This window comes from Dipodomys merriami, unplaced genomic scaffold (genome assembly GCF_024711535.1).
Source record: "Dipodomys merriami isolate MVZ:Mamm:240054 unplaced genomic scaffold, mDipMer1.0.p SCAF_20, whole genome shotgun sequence".
Taxonomy (NCBI): Eukaryota; Metazoa; Chordata; class Mammalia; order Rodentia; family Heteromyidae; genus Dipodomys; species Dipodomys merriami.
Genome location: NW_027203382.1, coordinates 28,028,568 through 28,043,447, shown reverse-complemented (window position 1 = coordinate 28,043,447; position 14,880 = coordinate 28,028,568). Strand labels below are relative to the sequence as shown.

General features: G+C 40.0%; 1 protein-coding gene across 2 annotated transcripts in view; it reads left to right on the top strand.

Annotated features, from left to right (window-relative positions):
- Window positions 1–14,880, top strand: part of Mrps27 (mitochondrial ribosomal protein S27) — an 84,027-nt gene that overhangs the window by 62,117 nt on the left and 7,030 nt on the right. For both annotated transcript variants that reach the window (XM_070031321.1, XM_070031322.1), the window contains 6 exons: window positions 671–785; window positions 3,535–3,613; window positions 5,273–5,388; window positions 9,858–9,960; window positions 12,225–12,367; window positions 14,250–14,420. In XM_070031321.1, coding sequence (XP_069887422.1) covers window positions 671–785; window positions 3,535–3,613; window positions 5,273–5,388; window positions 9,858–9,960; window positions 12,225–12,367; window positions 14,250–14,420 — 727 coding nt within the window. The remainder of the gene's footprint in view (window positions 1–670; window positions 786–3,534; window positions 3,614–5,272; window positions 5,389–9,857; window positions 9,961–12,224; window positions 12,368–14,249; window positions 14,421–14,880) is intronic.

Here is a 14,880-nt window from a genome sequence, read left to right as displayed (position 1 = left end):
CAATGTTACTCAAAGCTGAATTCCTTCTAGAGTTGCTATTCTGTTCTATTTTTCTTTTCTTGTCTTCATGATTCATTTTATTTCTGCAGTAGTAGTTCAACTTCATATCTCCCTTCTACTACAATGCATGTTTACATAATGTCATGGTTAGCATTTTCTCAATTACTCATTTAAACCTTATATTACAACAAGATAGTGAAGCAAGGGGAATTGAATGAGGAGTTTTTCTTTTTTTGTAATCTCCTTATGATTTTGCCTCCTCTTTCACATTTCAAACTTAAAGTTAGGGCTGGGAAGTTGGCTTAATGGTAGAGCACTTGCCTTGCATGCATGAGGCCCAGGGTTCGATTCCTCAGCACCACATAAACAAAAAGAAAAAAGCCGGAAGTGGTGCTGTGTCTCAAGTGGTAGAGTGCTAGCCTTGAGCTGAAGAGCTGAGGGACAGTGCCCAGGCCCAGAGTTCAGGCCCCACGACCGGACTCTAAAAAATGAATAAATAAAAATAAACTTAAAGTTACTGAGTTTTAACCTCTAAGGTTTATTAGTTGTTGACCTTCATGACTTTTGGCCACAGTGACTATGTTCAATATATGTTTGCAGTGAGGGCCTGCTAATAGTTGTGTTTAACATTGACATTTAAGTGATAACACCACTTTTGTGTTTTATTTAGATTTCGACACAGTCCCAACTGCTGGTACCTAAAAGACTGGACTGTCCACACCTGGATTAGGCAGTGTCTAAAGTATGGTGCACAAGACAAAGCCTTATATACCCTTGTCAACAAGGTGAGTGGTTTCCTGGCATGTGTCCCCAATTTAGACAATGTGCTATTTGTACATATTACAGTACAGCTTTTTTTTTTAAAGGACTAGAAATCACTTTTTAAATTATTTGCCCTCAGATCAGGCTGAGTATGATTCCTGTGGCTGTTTATTTTCCAAGCAGAGTGACCCAGGAAAGGTGTGGTAAAAGTGAAAGGTAGTTGAATCAGAAGAATTTTGAACTGGTGATTATTCATTCTTTATCCCCAAACCTGGGATTTTGTTTGCCTGGTTTCCTTTGACAAAGTTTAGGAGAGGAAAAAGCTGGCCAAATTTTAGAGACAGTATTCCTAGGTAATTCATTCTGTCATTAAGTTCTGGCTGTTTGCCTTACACTCCTAGAATCGGGATCAAAATAAAAGTATAAAGTATTGTTGGTTCAATCTCAAACTAAACAATTATTTGAACAACAAAAGTATTTTAGCAATATTTTTACCAAAATGTACAATAATGTGTCTGGACCTTGAAATTTAAAGCTCAAACAGAGTATTGATTTTACGTTTGGGTCACCCCTATGAGGAGTGATTTTCATTCCCATGATTTGGGCCTACTTCAGTATAGCATACATTTGATCCAATTTATGTGTGAGATACTGAATTGGAAATAGATAAAAAAAATTGAGCAATAGCCCGTTCTTGCACTCAAGAAGCTGACAATTAATAGGGCTGATAAGCAGATTCAGTGAGAAGACTAATATTAGGTAAATAAAAGTACTACACAAGAATATCTATCCAAAGAAAGTTGAGATGAAAAAGTCCAGTTGGGAAGAAAGAATCAAAAAAATATGTGAGGTTCCTTTTAAGCTAGTTAGCAAAAGATGCATGCTTGAACAATAACATGTTTCCCTCATTCCTGGAGTACAAGGTATGCGAAGGAGGACTGAGTAAGGGATGTGGTAAGAAACTGAGCAAGGCCGCAGACATGGGATAGTCAACATAATGGCAGAACTTCAGCAAATAATTTTTTCGTTCTAGGTCTTCATTTTTCCAACTCCAACTTAAGTGGTTTATACTGATTTTCAACTCTGGCTGCCCATTAGTCACTCAGGAAGGTTTTAAAAAATTAATAGATGCTTGTCTCTATCCTTCAGACTCTAATTTAATTGTTCTTGTGGGTTTTCTGTTTTTTAAAATAAATTCTAGTATTTTAGGTCCATTTCAGGTTTACCAAAGAACTGAGTGGAAAGAGATTTCCCAATATGTCCTGCCCCAGCACATACATAGTCTCCTCCATAACCAACATCACACCGTTGGAATGACTCATCTCTTAGAATTAATGAACTTGCACTAACATATAATGTTATCACCCAAAGCCCATGCCTTACATTAGAACTCATTCTCAATGTTGTATATTTATGGATTTTGCCCTTTAAAAAAAACTACTATAAAGCCGGGCGCTGGTGGCTCACGCCTGTAATCCTAGCTACTCAGGAGGCTGAGATCTGAGGATCGCGGTTCAAAGCCAGCCTGGGCAGGAGAGACCGTGAGACTCTTATCTCCAATAAACCACCAGAAAACCGGAAGTGGCGCTGTAGCTCAAGTGGTAGAGCGCTCAACTGAGGGACAGCACCCAGGCCCAGAGTTCAAGCCCCACGACCGACCAAAAAAAAAAAAAAACTACTGTAGTCTGCTTCTTAATATTATCATTTGAAGTTCCCACTTGATTTTAGTTTATGGTAAGGGGGCTGGGAAGTTGGCTCAGTGGTAGAGCGCTTGCCTTGCATGCATGAGGCCCTGGGTTCCATTCCTCAGCACCACATAAGCAGATAAAAGCTGGAAATGGTGCTGTGGCTCAAGTGGTAGAGCGCCAGCCTTGAGCTGAACAGCTGAGGGACAGCGCCCAGGCCCAGAGTTCAGCCCCCACAGCCAAATAAAAAAAAAAAAGATACTAGTTCATGGTAAGGGATGGGAATCAAAGACCAGTTGATTTCTAAGGTCCCTTTCAACTTTAATGATTTATTATCCCAAGATGCTTTTGCTTTACCCTTCACCTAGAGATTCTTTCTGGTTTAGATGACTACTTTGAGAAATGTATGTACATGAAAATCACATAAGAAGAAACTCATGTCCATATCCAGCTTTAGATTCTGATTCTGTGGGCAGAAAGGTTAAGACACTAGGGTTAAGCACTCCTAGAAAATTCTGAGCATCCACATTTATTCTTAAAATTTCTATCTGAGTTGTCACATACTCAGCTGCTTGTAAACACAGTATCCTAGGAGTGTGGCTAGGAAGACATAGCTGTTCTTACATTTATGGAGTCTTTAAAAGCCAGCATGAGAAAATGCTATTCAAATGTGTGCTTTCTCCTAAGAACCCAGTTTTGCCTTGTCAGTTACACCTTATAAAAAGAATCATGAACCAGAGCAAGCATTATTGATTTGTTGGTGTTCTTGGTTTTGTTTGTGTTTTTTTTTATCTTATTTTCAACTGTGATGAGGTATTAGAATTGAGCTTTATTTTTCACATCAATTGTCATATGTGAGACACCTACTCACGATTTTCTCACCTTGACCAACAGTTCCAATTACCAAACCTTATGAGTCACAGCTCCTATTTCACTGTCACAGATGCTGTAAAATGATAGTCACATAGATTAAAGCCAGTGGTGGTGAGTTTTATCCTGAATAATACATATAGGTATGTGTTTCAGACTGAATCAAAGTAGATGTGTTTTTCTTCTGTTTTTCCTTTTATCTTCATTTTTATTACAGGTTCAGTATGGAATTTTTCCAGATAACTTTACATTCAATTTACTGATAGATTCTTTCATAAAGAAAGAAAATTACAAAGGTAAGAAAACAAAAGACTCAGCTCTTTATTAGAGTGTCTTCAGCCACCAAAGGGGAGTGTATAAATATAGTCACTTTTCTCTTTTGTAATTTTTTTTTTTGGTCATGGGTCTAGAACTCTGGGCCTGGGCACTGTCTCTCAGCTCTTCATCTCAAGGCTAGTGCTCTATTACTTCCAGTTTTCTGGTGATTATTTGGGGATAATTCTCATGGACTTTCCTGTCCAGGCTGGCTTTGAACCACGATCCTCATATCTCAGCCTCCTGAGTAGCTAGGATTACAGGCGTGAGCCACCAGTGCCCAGCTCCTTTTTAATTTCTTAATATTTTATATCACTTTTTTAGTCAGAAATACTTTAATGAAGATTTTATCATCTATGCAAAAATTATCATCTATGCAAGCTGATTGAAATGCAAGATATAAATAACGGATTAAGTAAATTAAAAAAGTTTTCACAAGTCATTTTGGATTCTGTAATGAACATTTGGCAGAACTTGGTTGTTGTTTTTTTAAAAAACAGATTTTTAGCCTTGTGTTCTTTTAAAATATTATTGGTTTGTTTATTTAAAAGAAAATCTCTACCAGGTTTTTGTTTTACTGGATTTCCTTGATAACTTCCTGTCTGCCTGTCTATCTCAGTTTCCCTATTTGTAGGAAGAACGTCAAAAATGATGCCTTTGGCCTCCTTCAGGACCAGGAGAGCACATGGCTAGGAACCAGCTGGCTAGGAACAGCTGCAAATCATGCTAACTCTTTTATAATTATAAATATATGCAAAGTGAACAGAAGAACTCAGTTGAAAGCATTTCTTGTGTTTGTACTATGTGCAGGCATTATGTTTCAAACTGATAATTAACATCCACTTTCACTTTCCATCTAAGGACAGGAAATTATTTGAACTTTTTTTTTAACTTTCATCTAGGTTGTAGAGTATCAAAGGAAAATAAAACTTGTTCAAGTCCTGCTCTCCCAGCATTCATGTGGTGATGAATAGCCTACATTTTATGTTGTGATCTAGAGCTTATAATTTATAAATAAACGTTTTCCTTTTCCTTCTTTCAAGTCCTTTGAACCCAGTCTGGTTGTCCCTGTTATACTCATTTGTTTTCTATCTTTGAAAGAATACCTGGGATATGAATGTCCTCTGGCCTTTTTCCTCCTCTGCCTTAACAGGGAGGCACTAGAGCAGAGAATGAGGAGACAGCCAGCCTCTGCTCTGCGTGCCAGGGTGACCATGAAAATGATATGCCTCCTTTCTGTATGCCTTAGCACTTAGCTGATGGACACGGTGCCTTTAGTAAGCTTCTCCAATTTGTGAGGCATTTTCATATGTGTTATCTTGTTGGATTGTTTAAAATTCTTTAGAAGCAGATAAGGCAGGTAATCTGTTAGCATTAAGAAAAAGATAGTAGGAGCCAAGACAAAGTGTTTTTGTTTTTTTGTTTTTTAGTATTCAAGTACATTACAGTGTGTCCAATAGAGGTGTGGGAAAGACCTACATTATAAAAGAAGTAGGAACCAAGTCCACTTTTTCTTTTAACTGTTTAATTCTGCTAATTTTTATGCATTGTTCTGCTTTTTATGAATACTTGGCAGTTAGAAATCTGGTAATGTTACCTACAGCTGATTTCCTCTGTTTTCATTTTCATCTTCTTACCAGATGCTTTATCTGTGGTTTTTGAGATCATGATGCAAGAAGCCTTTGAAGTGCCTTCCACCCAGCTGCTCTCCCTCTATGTTTTATACCATTGCCTGTCAAAGAAGACGGACTTCAGTGTAAGTGATCTGCCATAAGCAGTCCTGAGAGCCTGAATGGAGAGCAAGCAGTGGCTGCTCAGTTGGGTGGGGGTGTCTCTGCTCTCAGTCTGGAAAAGAATACTAAAATACAGCTCGGTGGCCATGAAAAAGTAGAAATGAGTCCTCATTTTGTACATTTTAGTTTTGTGGGTTTTTTTAGCAAAGTAGAACTGGATGTTTCTCTACTTGAAAGAATCTCAAGTGAAAGCCCCTGTACATGTTTGTTTTGAAGGCTGTTTTTTGTATCAGTTCTGAGTCTTGAACTCAGGGTGTAGGCACTGTCCCTGAGCTTTTTTGCTTGAGTCTGGTACTCTACCCCTTAAACCACACGTCCACTTTCAGCTTTTGGGTGGGTGGTTAATTGGAGATAAGAGTCTCACAGACTTTCCTGCCTGGACTAGCTTTAAACAGTGATCCTCAGATCACTCCTTAGTAGCTAAAGCTACAGGTATAATCCACCAGTGCCCAACTTTTGTTTGGTTTTGTTTTTTGGACCTGGACTTAAATCTAGGGCCTAATTCATGCTAGGTAACTGCTCTACCACTGAAGTATACTCCCAGTCCATGTGTATACTTTGAAACTTGGCACTAGTCTGAGTGACCTCAGACATTCAGAAATGGATTGTTGCTAACAATTGAGCACTCACCTGACAGGGACATGTATATCAAAGAGTCAACTTGTGAGCAGTTAACTTTGACTGTGATCTAGGTAGTAAATACAATTTACTTAGTGTAAGTATTTTCCCAACATTGCTCTAGGCCAGGTATACTGAGATCCAGAATGCCAAGTTTTTTGGTTTCACTTTTGAAGTTAGAATGTTTTTAGTCATTGTTATTGCTAGTCTAAGAATAACAATAAGTAATAGCAACAGTCATGGTTCTTTATACCAAACTGTGCTCTTGGTATTATAAATGAATGAATGCCTTTAATCTTCACAATAACTCCATGCCAACAAGGTTCAGGCTAGAGATGGTACAGAATAACCACCAGCAGGTAGGAGATGCAAGCAGTCTGGCTCTACAGTCTGCTCTTACCCTCAAATGTAACATCAGAAAATCTCAGTTTGGATAGGAACTGAAAAGATTATCTAAGCAGCCCACATTCTAAAGAAGTGATAATGTTATGCCTTATTTAGATAAATATCATAGCCTGTGATGTATGCCAGGTTTGTTTTTAAGTCCTACAATAAATACTGAGCACCTATCCATTCCATACATTGCCAAGTACTACTTATACCAAGCATTGTGAGCAAGCATTTCCTGCTTACAATCTAGGATTTGAAAAGAAACATTTAGCTACAAAATGATGACCATAATGAGCACTTCTGGAAAAAAATTCTATGACAACTGTATTATAGGAAGTTGATATTTGTATTTTCAACTTGAGTTGGTTAGGAAGAGTTTCCTAAAGAGTATTTCTTGGGTTAATATTTGAAAGATGAATGGTCATCAGCTGGTGGAAGAAGGGAGGAACAGTCCAAAAGAACATAATAAGATGTTCCAACTTCCTGTGGCAGAAAGAACATGGGAAGCACAAAGGGGCTGAAGGAAGCCAGGCACAGTGGTGTGTGCCTCCCTACTAGTGGGGAGACTGAGGCACGGAGATTGTTTGAGTCCAGAAGTTCAGGGACAGCCTGGGCAACATAGTGAGACTGTCTCAAACAAACAAAGAGGGTGATGAAAGGTGATTGTGTCTACAACAGGAGGCCTTAGATGATGAAAGTTGAAGAACATAGACCAAGCCAGGCCATTTCTCCTCATCCTAAAAATAGTGAGGAGCCACTGGAAAATTTTAAACCAGAGTATCATGATCAGAGCTGTGTTTTGAAAAGATCTCCCCCACCCCCCACCCCCCAGGATATAATGTTGATAAGAGATCAGAGCAAAAGGCCAACTGTGGCCAGACCAGTTAGAGATTCCTGTGAAGTCTGAGCAGAAGTCTGGCCCAGCAATGGCCCACCAGACTTTTGGGGAAGTAAATAAAGGGATGAGAAGCAAGATTTGGAGGCAGGAATCAGGCAAATTCCCAGTTCCTGACTCATCTGAACTGAAGGGGGCGCCATATGTTCACTAAGGGAACTCTGAGAAAAGAGTGGATTAATGAAGAAAATCATTAATTTGCCTCTGAACATGTTGCAATTTGAGATACTTTGAAACAGTCAAGAGATTAAGAAAAATATTTCAAGGGAGAAGTGCGGACTTAATGGAAAGATGTGAATTAGGGATATGATTTTGGAGATTAACTTATACAACACGTTAAATAATTATACTGTACCCATAAATATATACAAATATTGTGTTAACTAAAAATTCAGTAAGTAAGAAGAAGAAAAAGCAGGAATGCACTGGATCCACAATTCATGGGAAAAAATGATCTGAGAGAGTAGAGTAAGAAAGTTCATTGAATTTTGTAACACGGAAGTAGAAGGTTATAACCTGTGGCTTCATAGAATAACAGGGCAGGAAACAAAATTGAAGAGGATTAAGGAATGAATTAGAGGTACAGAAAGGAGACAGCACATAGATAATGCTTGAGATGTCTGACAGGAGAAGGGAATGGCGGTGGATAAGGGCTTGCAGTAGCAGCTGAATTCATCTATGTGGGTTGAATGTCTATTTGAAATGCTAGGGACCAGAAATGCTAGATGTTAGCTTTTTATTAATTGTACATACATAATGAGTTAGTTACTTTTTCGTAGAACTCAAGTCTAAGCACATGCTAAGGTTTTTTATATGCCTTATCCACACAGTCTAACTGTAATTTTATATAAGATTTTTTGTAATTTTGTGCAAGAGCCAATGTTTTCGTGGTGTAGAATTTTCTATGTGTGGCATCATGTGCTCAGACAGTTTCAAATTTTGGAGCATTACAGACTTTTTGATTATGGATAGTCAGCCATATTGTTTCAGTCTCCCTCCCTACCCATTTGATTCCAAGCATGTCGAGGATAGCTGTGGCTTATGTGCTCTGCTGCTTGCTTGGCTCTAGGGTATGCAAATGCTTAGCTTGTATTTTCCCTATCAGAAAACAATAACAACAATGACGTACCTCAGGCTTCCTTATTTGTTATTCACTGAGTCTGTCAGGTTGTCTGTAGAGGAAATCAAAGCTTCCCAAGACTAAAACGGTTTACTTTTGAGGGTAAAATTACTTGACCCTTAATTCCTAGCTCATTTCCTTTACCTGTCTGCTTTAGAAGTTCCCAGGGTATCTGCTTTTTTCAGAAGTTTAGAAAAACACCAAGAAGTGGCCCTTGTTTTACACAGTGCTGTTCATAGTTAAGAGGTTGGGGTACCTGTAAACATCTGGGTACCTCACTCAGACCTAGCAGCAGTTGTAGTTCTGTTCCTGTTTTACTTCCTCTCCTCCCTGGCCTGAGTACAGCGACTGAGCTGCTGGGGCTCTGTGTTCTGTTTGGAAGCCAGACCTAGTGCTGTGGCTCCTACCAGCATGAGCTTACTGGGCACTGAGGAGAGCACAGCTCCTGTTGTGGGGCGGGGGAGGGCTTGCCAGGGCTGTCCCCTGGGCCCTCTGTTTCCAAGGAGCCCTCTCATCTCTACTGTTACTTCCTCCTCCCCCCACTCCCCACCACCCTTTTTAACGGCTCAAAGGCTTTGATTTTATTGAAGTATAATTTGGCATCCTGGGTTGAAAAAAAATGATCACTAAGTGTTTCTGGTTGCCTAATTTGTTTTTAAAAGGTATAAATCTATCTGAAAGCAACTTAATAGTGGTATTTATTTTAACATTGTGAAGGAAAAGTCCTACCATTACTGAGTTGTGAAAAATTAAAAGCTTGCTGCATTGCAGTGTGACTGAATAGACAGCAGACAGCATGTGGAATCTTCTTTGATTCCCCCAAGGTAGTATGGATCCAGAGTGTACTCTTTGTGTTCATTTTGTTTACTTTTTCGGATTGAAAAGGGAGCTCTTAATATTGCTGAAGTTTAGAAAATAAAGTACAAAGAAGAAAATGAAAAGTACTCATGTTTACTCTAGAAATCCATTAAATATGTACAGTATTTCTGTTATATGTTTTTCTTGAAATATAAATGTCTTTTTTTTTTTTTGTCAGCTGTGGGGCTTGAACTCAGGACCTGGGAACTGTCCCTGAGCTCTTTTGCTCAATGCTAGCCCTCTACCACTTTGAGCCACAGTTCTACTTCTCTGGTTTTTGAGTAGTTAATTGGAGATAAGAGGCTCACTGGGACTTTTCTACTCAGGCTGGCTTTGAACCACTATCCTCAGATCTCAGCCTCCTGAGTAACTAGGATTACAGGCACAAACCACTGGTGCCCAGCTCATAAATGCCTTCTTCCCCCTCCCCCTCCCCCTCCCTCTCCCTCTCCCTCTTTCTCTCCCCCCTCTCCCCCCCCCCTCCACACACACTTTGTTACTTAAGGCTATAACAAGTTCTTTTCCCTCATGTCTGGCATGTTCTGTTGCAGTGGGAAGAGGAGAGGAACTTTGGTGCATCCTTGTTACTTCCTGGCCTAAAACAAGAGAACTCAGTGGGGTTAAGTTCCCAGTTGTATGGCTATGCACTTCTTGGTAAGCTAAGTGATTCTTATAAATATGAGTCTTCATGGATAGACTTGCTGTAGTCCTATTTTGTGGTAAAATTATGATTTGTGAAGTTCTAATTACATCTTTCAATTTTAGACATAAAAATTTTAAGTGGCCTTAAAGTTATGACATAACATCCTACCTCTCCACTGACAAGGTGAGAACTGGTACAGGTGGCTGAAGATAAGATTTAGTTTAATTACCAAGAGGAAGGAATAGAGGGAAGAACATTCCGGCACACTATAGAGAAAGCCAGCCAGGTCTTTTCTACTATCAACAGAGATCTTTGTGTCTTTTTCTACCCAAAGTCCAGGAGGTAAGGAATGAAGAGTTGGGCTGAACTTGTCTTTGACTTTATTTTCAGGTAAGGGAAGAGAAATGCAGAGAGCACAAATTTGAGAGAAGTATGGGCCATCCATTAATCCAGAATAACTGTATGGAATGGTGTGGTGGTAGCTTAAGTTTAGTGTCCTGATTGCTTTGACAGTGAGACGGGTCCAGAGGAGAGGCCTCAGCACCTGGGTTTTTAGAGTCTCACCTAAATGTGCACGAAATGTGTTCCTAATAGAGTTTATTAAATGTATGCTATTTTGTTATTCTTTCACTCTCTCTTACATAGTTATTACGCCTCTGGGGAAAATCACCCTCTCTTGACAATTCATTGTTTCTGCACACCTACCTTTGCGCTATGAAAATCATCAATGGTGTAAGAGTTAAATGATTGATTTTTTGTTTTTTTTTTTTTTTGGTCAGTTGTGGGGCTTGAACTCAAGACCTGGGCACTTTCCATGAACCTCTTTGTGCTTAAGACTAGCACTCGACTACTTGAGCCACATACCACTTCCCGGTTTTGAGTGGTTAATTGGAGATAAAAGTTTCTGCCCAGACTGGCTTTAAATTGTGATCCTCATATCTCAGCCTCCTGAGTAGCTATGATTATAAGCATGACCCACCAGTGCCTAGCACTAAGTAGCTTTTAAAATTGACCTTTGTCAACAAAATATAGTGTGGCAATTTTGAATTCTGATTTTGATATAAAGTAACAGATATCAGACAGGCTGTTAAACTAGCACAAAAATGGAGCACCTTTTTTTCTGGCTTTTTAGATAGAATTTCAGTATGTAGCCCCTGCTGGCCTCCCCCTGCCTCCACCTCCCTAGTGCTGGGATTATAGATGTGTTCTACCATACCTGTCTTGACAACTCTTTAAGAATCCCTTTTTCCTTCTTTGCCACCTACTTCTAGTATTGAGTTAAATGTGTTTTCATTTGCATTTCGATTTGCATGAATGTTCAGGAAGTTGGCAAGTCTAGGAAAATGTATTTTGTGGTTATTTATGAGCAGAGATTGGTCCCCATCAGATGAGAAGCTCTTTGCTCTCTGTGTTATGCTATGCAGCTTTATTCAACAAATAAGCAGTGGCCAGAATGAGACTTTGACTAGCCTGAAGCATCTTAAAGGTCTAAAATTAGCAGTCGCCTGATAAGCTTTGTCTGTTTGTATCCTGCTATAGCTTTCTCAAATCCTCCTTCCCAGAAAAGATAAGTGGAGGTAAATTTAAGACCTGGCAGCTCAAGGTGACCTGCTCCACCACAGGGACAGTTTCCTGTCCCTGCAGGAAACCTGCAGCTTGAAGCTTTGGTTGATCATTTGAAGAGCCCCAAGGGAATGTTCATGTCCTGAAGCCCAAAAAGATCTCCAGAATGCTATAAATTAATACAGTACCAATGAGCTCAAACAAAGAAAAAGGGAAAGGAAACATTTTTTCCTCATTAAGACAGTAGACTGGGTGCTTTAGCACTTTTCAAAAAATGTCAAACATTTTCCTGGCAAAGGAAAGTTACCAGAAGTTGATGAAGTTTTTACTGTAGGAAAGTTGTAGGATTTCTTTTCCTGAGGAAGATTTTTGGTCCTGAAAATAGTACTTCCGTTAACTTGTGTTCTAAGGGTATCCTCCTTAGAGGCAGATATGTCAGCCTGTGGAAATTTCCCTCAGCCTGGGTATTCAGACACTCAAGAGAAAGATAAGGTTTATGTTATTTCTCACTTGGAAAATGTACAGGATGATTCCTATGCATTCCTCCTCCTCTGAGCCACTGGACAAGATGAGGCTGTTGGTGCAGATCTAAAATGATCCTGCTCTGGTCTAGAGCTGGGAAGCTAATATCCACTTATACCTTGAAGTCCTTGGTCTCAGCCATAGCAGAAAGACACGGCTGAACATTCATCGTTGTTCTTTCTGGCTCCAGGGAAGGTGGAATTGCAGCGAGGGCTACGGGATGTGTACCATAACATGCCTCTCCTGTGGAAGCCAGGCTACCTTGACAGGGCCCTTCGAGTGATGGAGAAAGTGGCTGCCTCTCCGGAGGACCTGAAGCTGTGTGGAGAAGCGGTGGGTCCCCAGCCTCAGCTCAAAGACATTCAGATATCTTTGTTCCTCTTCATAAATAGAGTTTTGAATTTGCTCCTTGTCTTTCCCTTCCTTGATTTCTGTATTTTACACAGAATAAGTAATCCATTTGAAAAAAAAAACACTAGAAAAACACCAGAAAATAAGACTACTGTAATGTTGATGTATAGCTCTTTGTCTTGAACCATGATGTTTGACTGATTACCAAGGTGAAAGGTCCCTCTGGAGCCACTTACTCATTTAGCCTTGACTCTGATAACTAAGGCTCACCTTTAATTTCATTTCAGTCATGAAATCCAGGTCCAGGTGTACACTGGCACCTTCTACCAATGGCTAGTGAATCATTACATTCTTAGCCAGACTTTTGTAACAAAGGAATAAATACTTCCAATAGAAATAAACATATCTGGGGCTGGGAAGGTGGTTCAGTGGTAGAGCGCTTGCCTTGCATGCATGAGGCCCTGGGTTCAATTCCTCAGCACCACATAAAGTAAAAAGAAAAAAAGCCGGAAGTGGCGCTGTGGCTCAAGCAGTAGAGTGCTAGCCTTGAGCTGAAGAGCTGAGGGACAGCACCAAGGCCCAGAGTTCAGGCCCCACGACTGGACCAAAAAAAGAAAGAAATAAACATATCTAAATAAGTTCATTTTAAGCCTATTGTAGTCAGTACTGGTGACAGCAGACACAAAATTACACATAAACTCTTTGCCAGAGAAATATTCTTTCTAATCTGAGCCACATTTACATTTCTCTTATTCTAACTTACATGTATCAGCAAGAATGTGCTCTGCATCCAGTTTGGGTAGAATGTATTAGAAGTAGCATGAGGCCTTGGGGTAGCTTTGAGATTTTTGTCCTGACATGATATGGGCAAAATTAAATGGATATCTGAGCAGATGCTTATGATAGCTTTGCTGATATCTCTGTCCTATCTCTGACCATAGACCTTCCATGGGTATCCTTGTGATATCACAGTTCACTTATTGCATCTTCACTGTATCGCAAGCTTAAACAAGAAATACATAGTGATCTCTCACCTCTTTCAGGAGCTATGTTCCAGAACCCCCCCCCCCCCCCCGCTATAGGTGAAAATCCACAAAGTAGCAATAAGTGAACTGCGATATAGCAAGGGGCAACTGTCTAACACTGCTCTTTCTCAGATTTTCACCTATCTGGGGGTATCTGGAATGTAACTCCTTGGATAGGTGAGGGATCACTGTACCCCAAAATGGAAGCAGTGGGAGGAAAGAAACACTTAGTTCTTTAATTTGCTTTTTGGGCAAGACTCAGAAATCAGCACCCTAAAAGGAATTTCATGAATGCCTTGTAGGCCTCTGTCTACAGCTTGTGTAATAGTTCTCTGAGCCCAGATCTGTCTCTGAAGGAGGCTTCACAATGGTCTTTGCTGGTTTGAGATCTGTGGTGGTCTTCCCACTTTGTCCCAATTCCAAACTGATTCCAAAGAAAACCTAAAGGAGAAGGTACTTTATTTAATTCCTATGAAGAGCAATTCTACCTGGTGACTAAAGCAAACATGAATATACTATTGTGCTGATTCTTTCATACAAATAACCCTCAGCTTGTTTTTATATACCCTTTGTTTTGTACTGTTTTCCATACCATCTGATGTGCAAAAAAATAAAAGTTGCTATTTTTTTTTCCTAGTCATATTAGGGATTGAACCCGGGGCCTCATGCATGCTTGACAAGGGCTCAACCACTGAGCTACACTCCCAGCTATTTCCTACAATGATCAGAGGAAAAAAAAAATCTCATGCTTTTTCTCCCCTTTGTTCACTTTCTCTGCCTCTCTTCACTAAGTGCTGTGAGGTCACATGATGTGTCAGTCCTCTCTCTTCTGCCCACAGCTCGATGTGCTGGAAAGAGTTCTGAGAACACTGACTTCTACAGCCGACCAGGCCTCAGAAACACAGTCTCAAGAAGGCGAAGACAACCAGGGCTCAGTAAACCTGGTGGAGCAGCTGGATCTAGAGGAGCCTGAAGAGTCCAAACTTCCCCAGTACCTGGAACGATTTAAGGTGACTCTTAATACAAACACAGTCTCTCTCAGCTGTGCATAAAACATGTTCCTCTCCTGTGGTGACCGACAGGCAATCTTTTCATACATCAGTGTCACACACAAAAGCATTAGAAACTGACATAAAGAAAACAGTTTTTATTCCTTCACACAGGAAGTGGTCTTAATGAGAACCAATGGAATTTTTATGCTTCTTTTTTGCACTTGAGCTCATCAGTCACAGTTTGGTTCACTAAAGCCCTCATTGCTGGTATGCACCTCCTAGGGGGGTAACAGCTTGCCTACTCTAACAATAACTGACTCCCACTCTGAGCATAAAATGTCTGGTCATTTTCCCCTAGTATACTGAATGTACTTGGTCAGAAACCTAGCAGATATGACAGAGCCACATTTCAGCAGGGAGAGGCAAGATGCAGACATACTTCATCAGTCATTGTGGGCAGCTTTGTTCAGTCCACTCC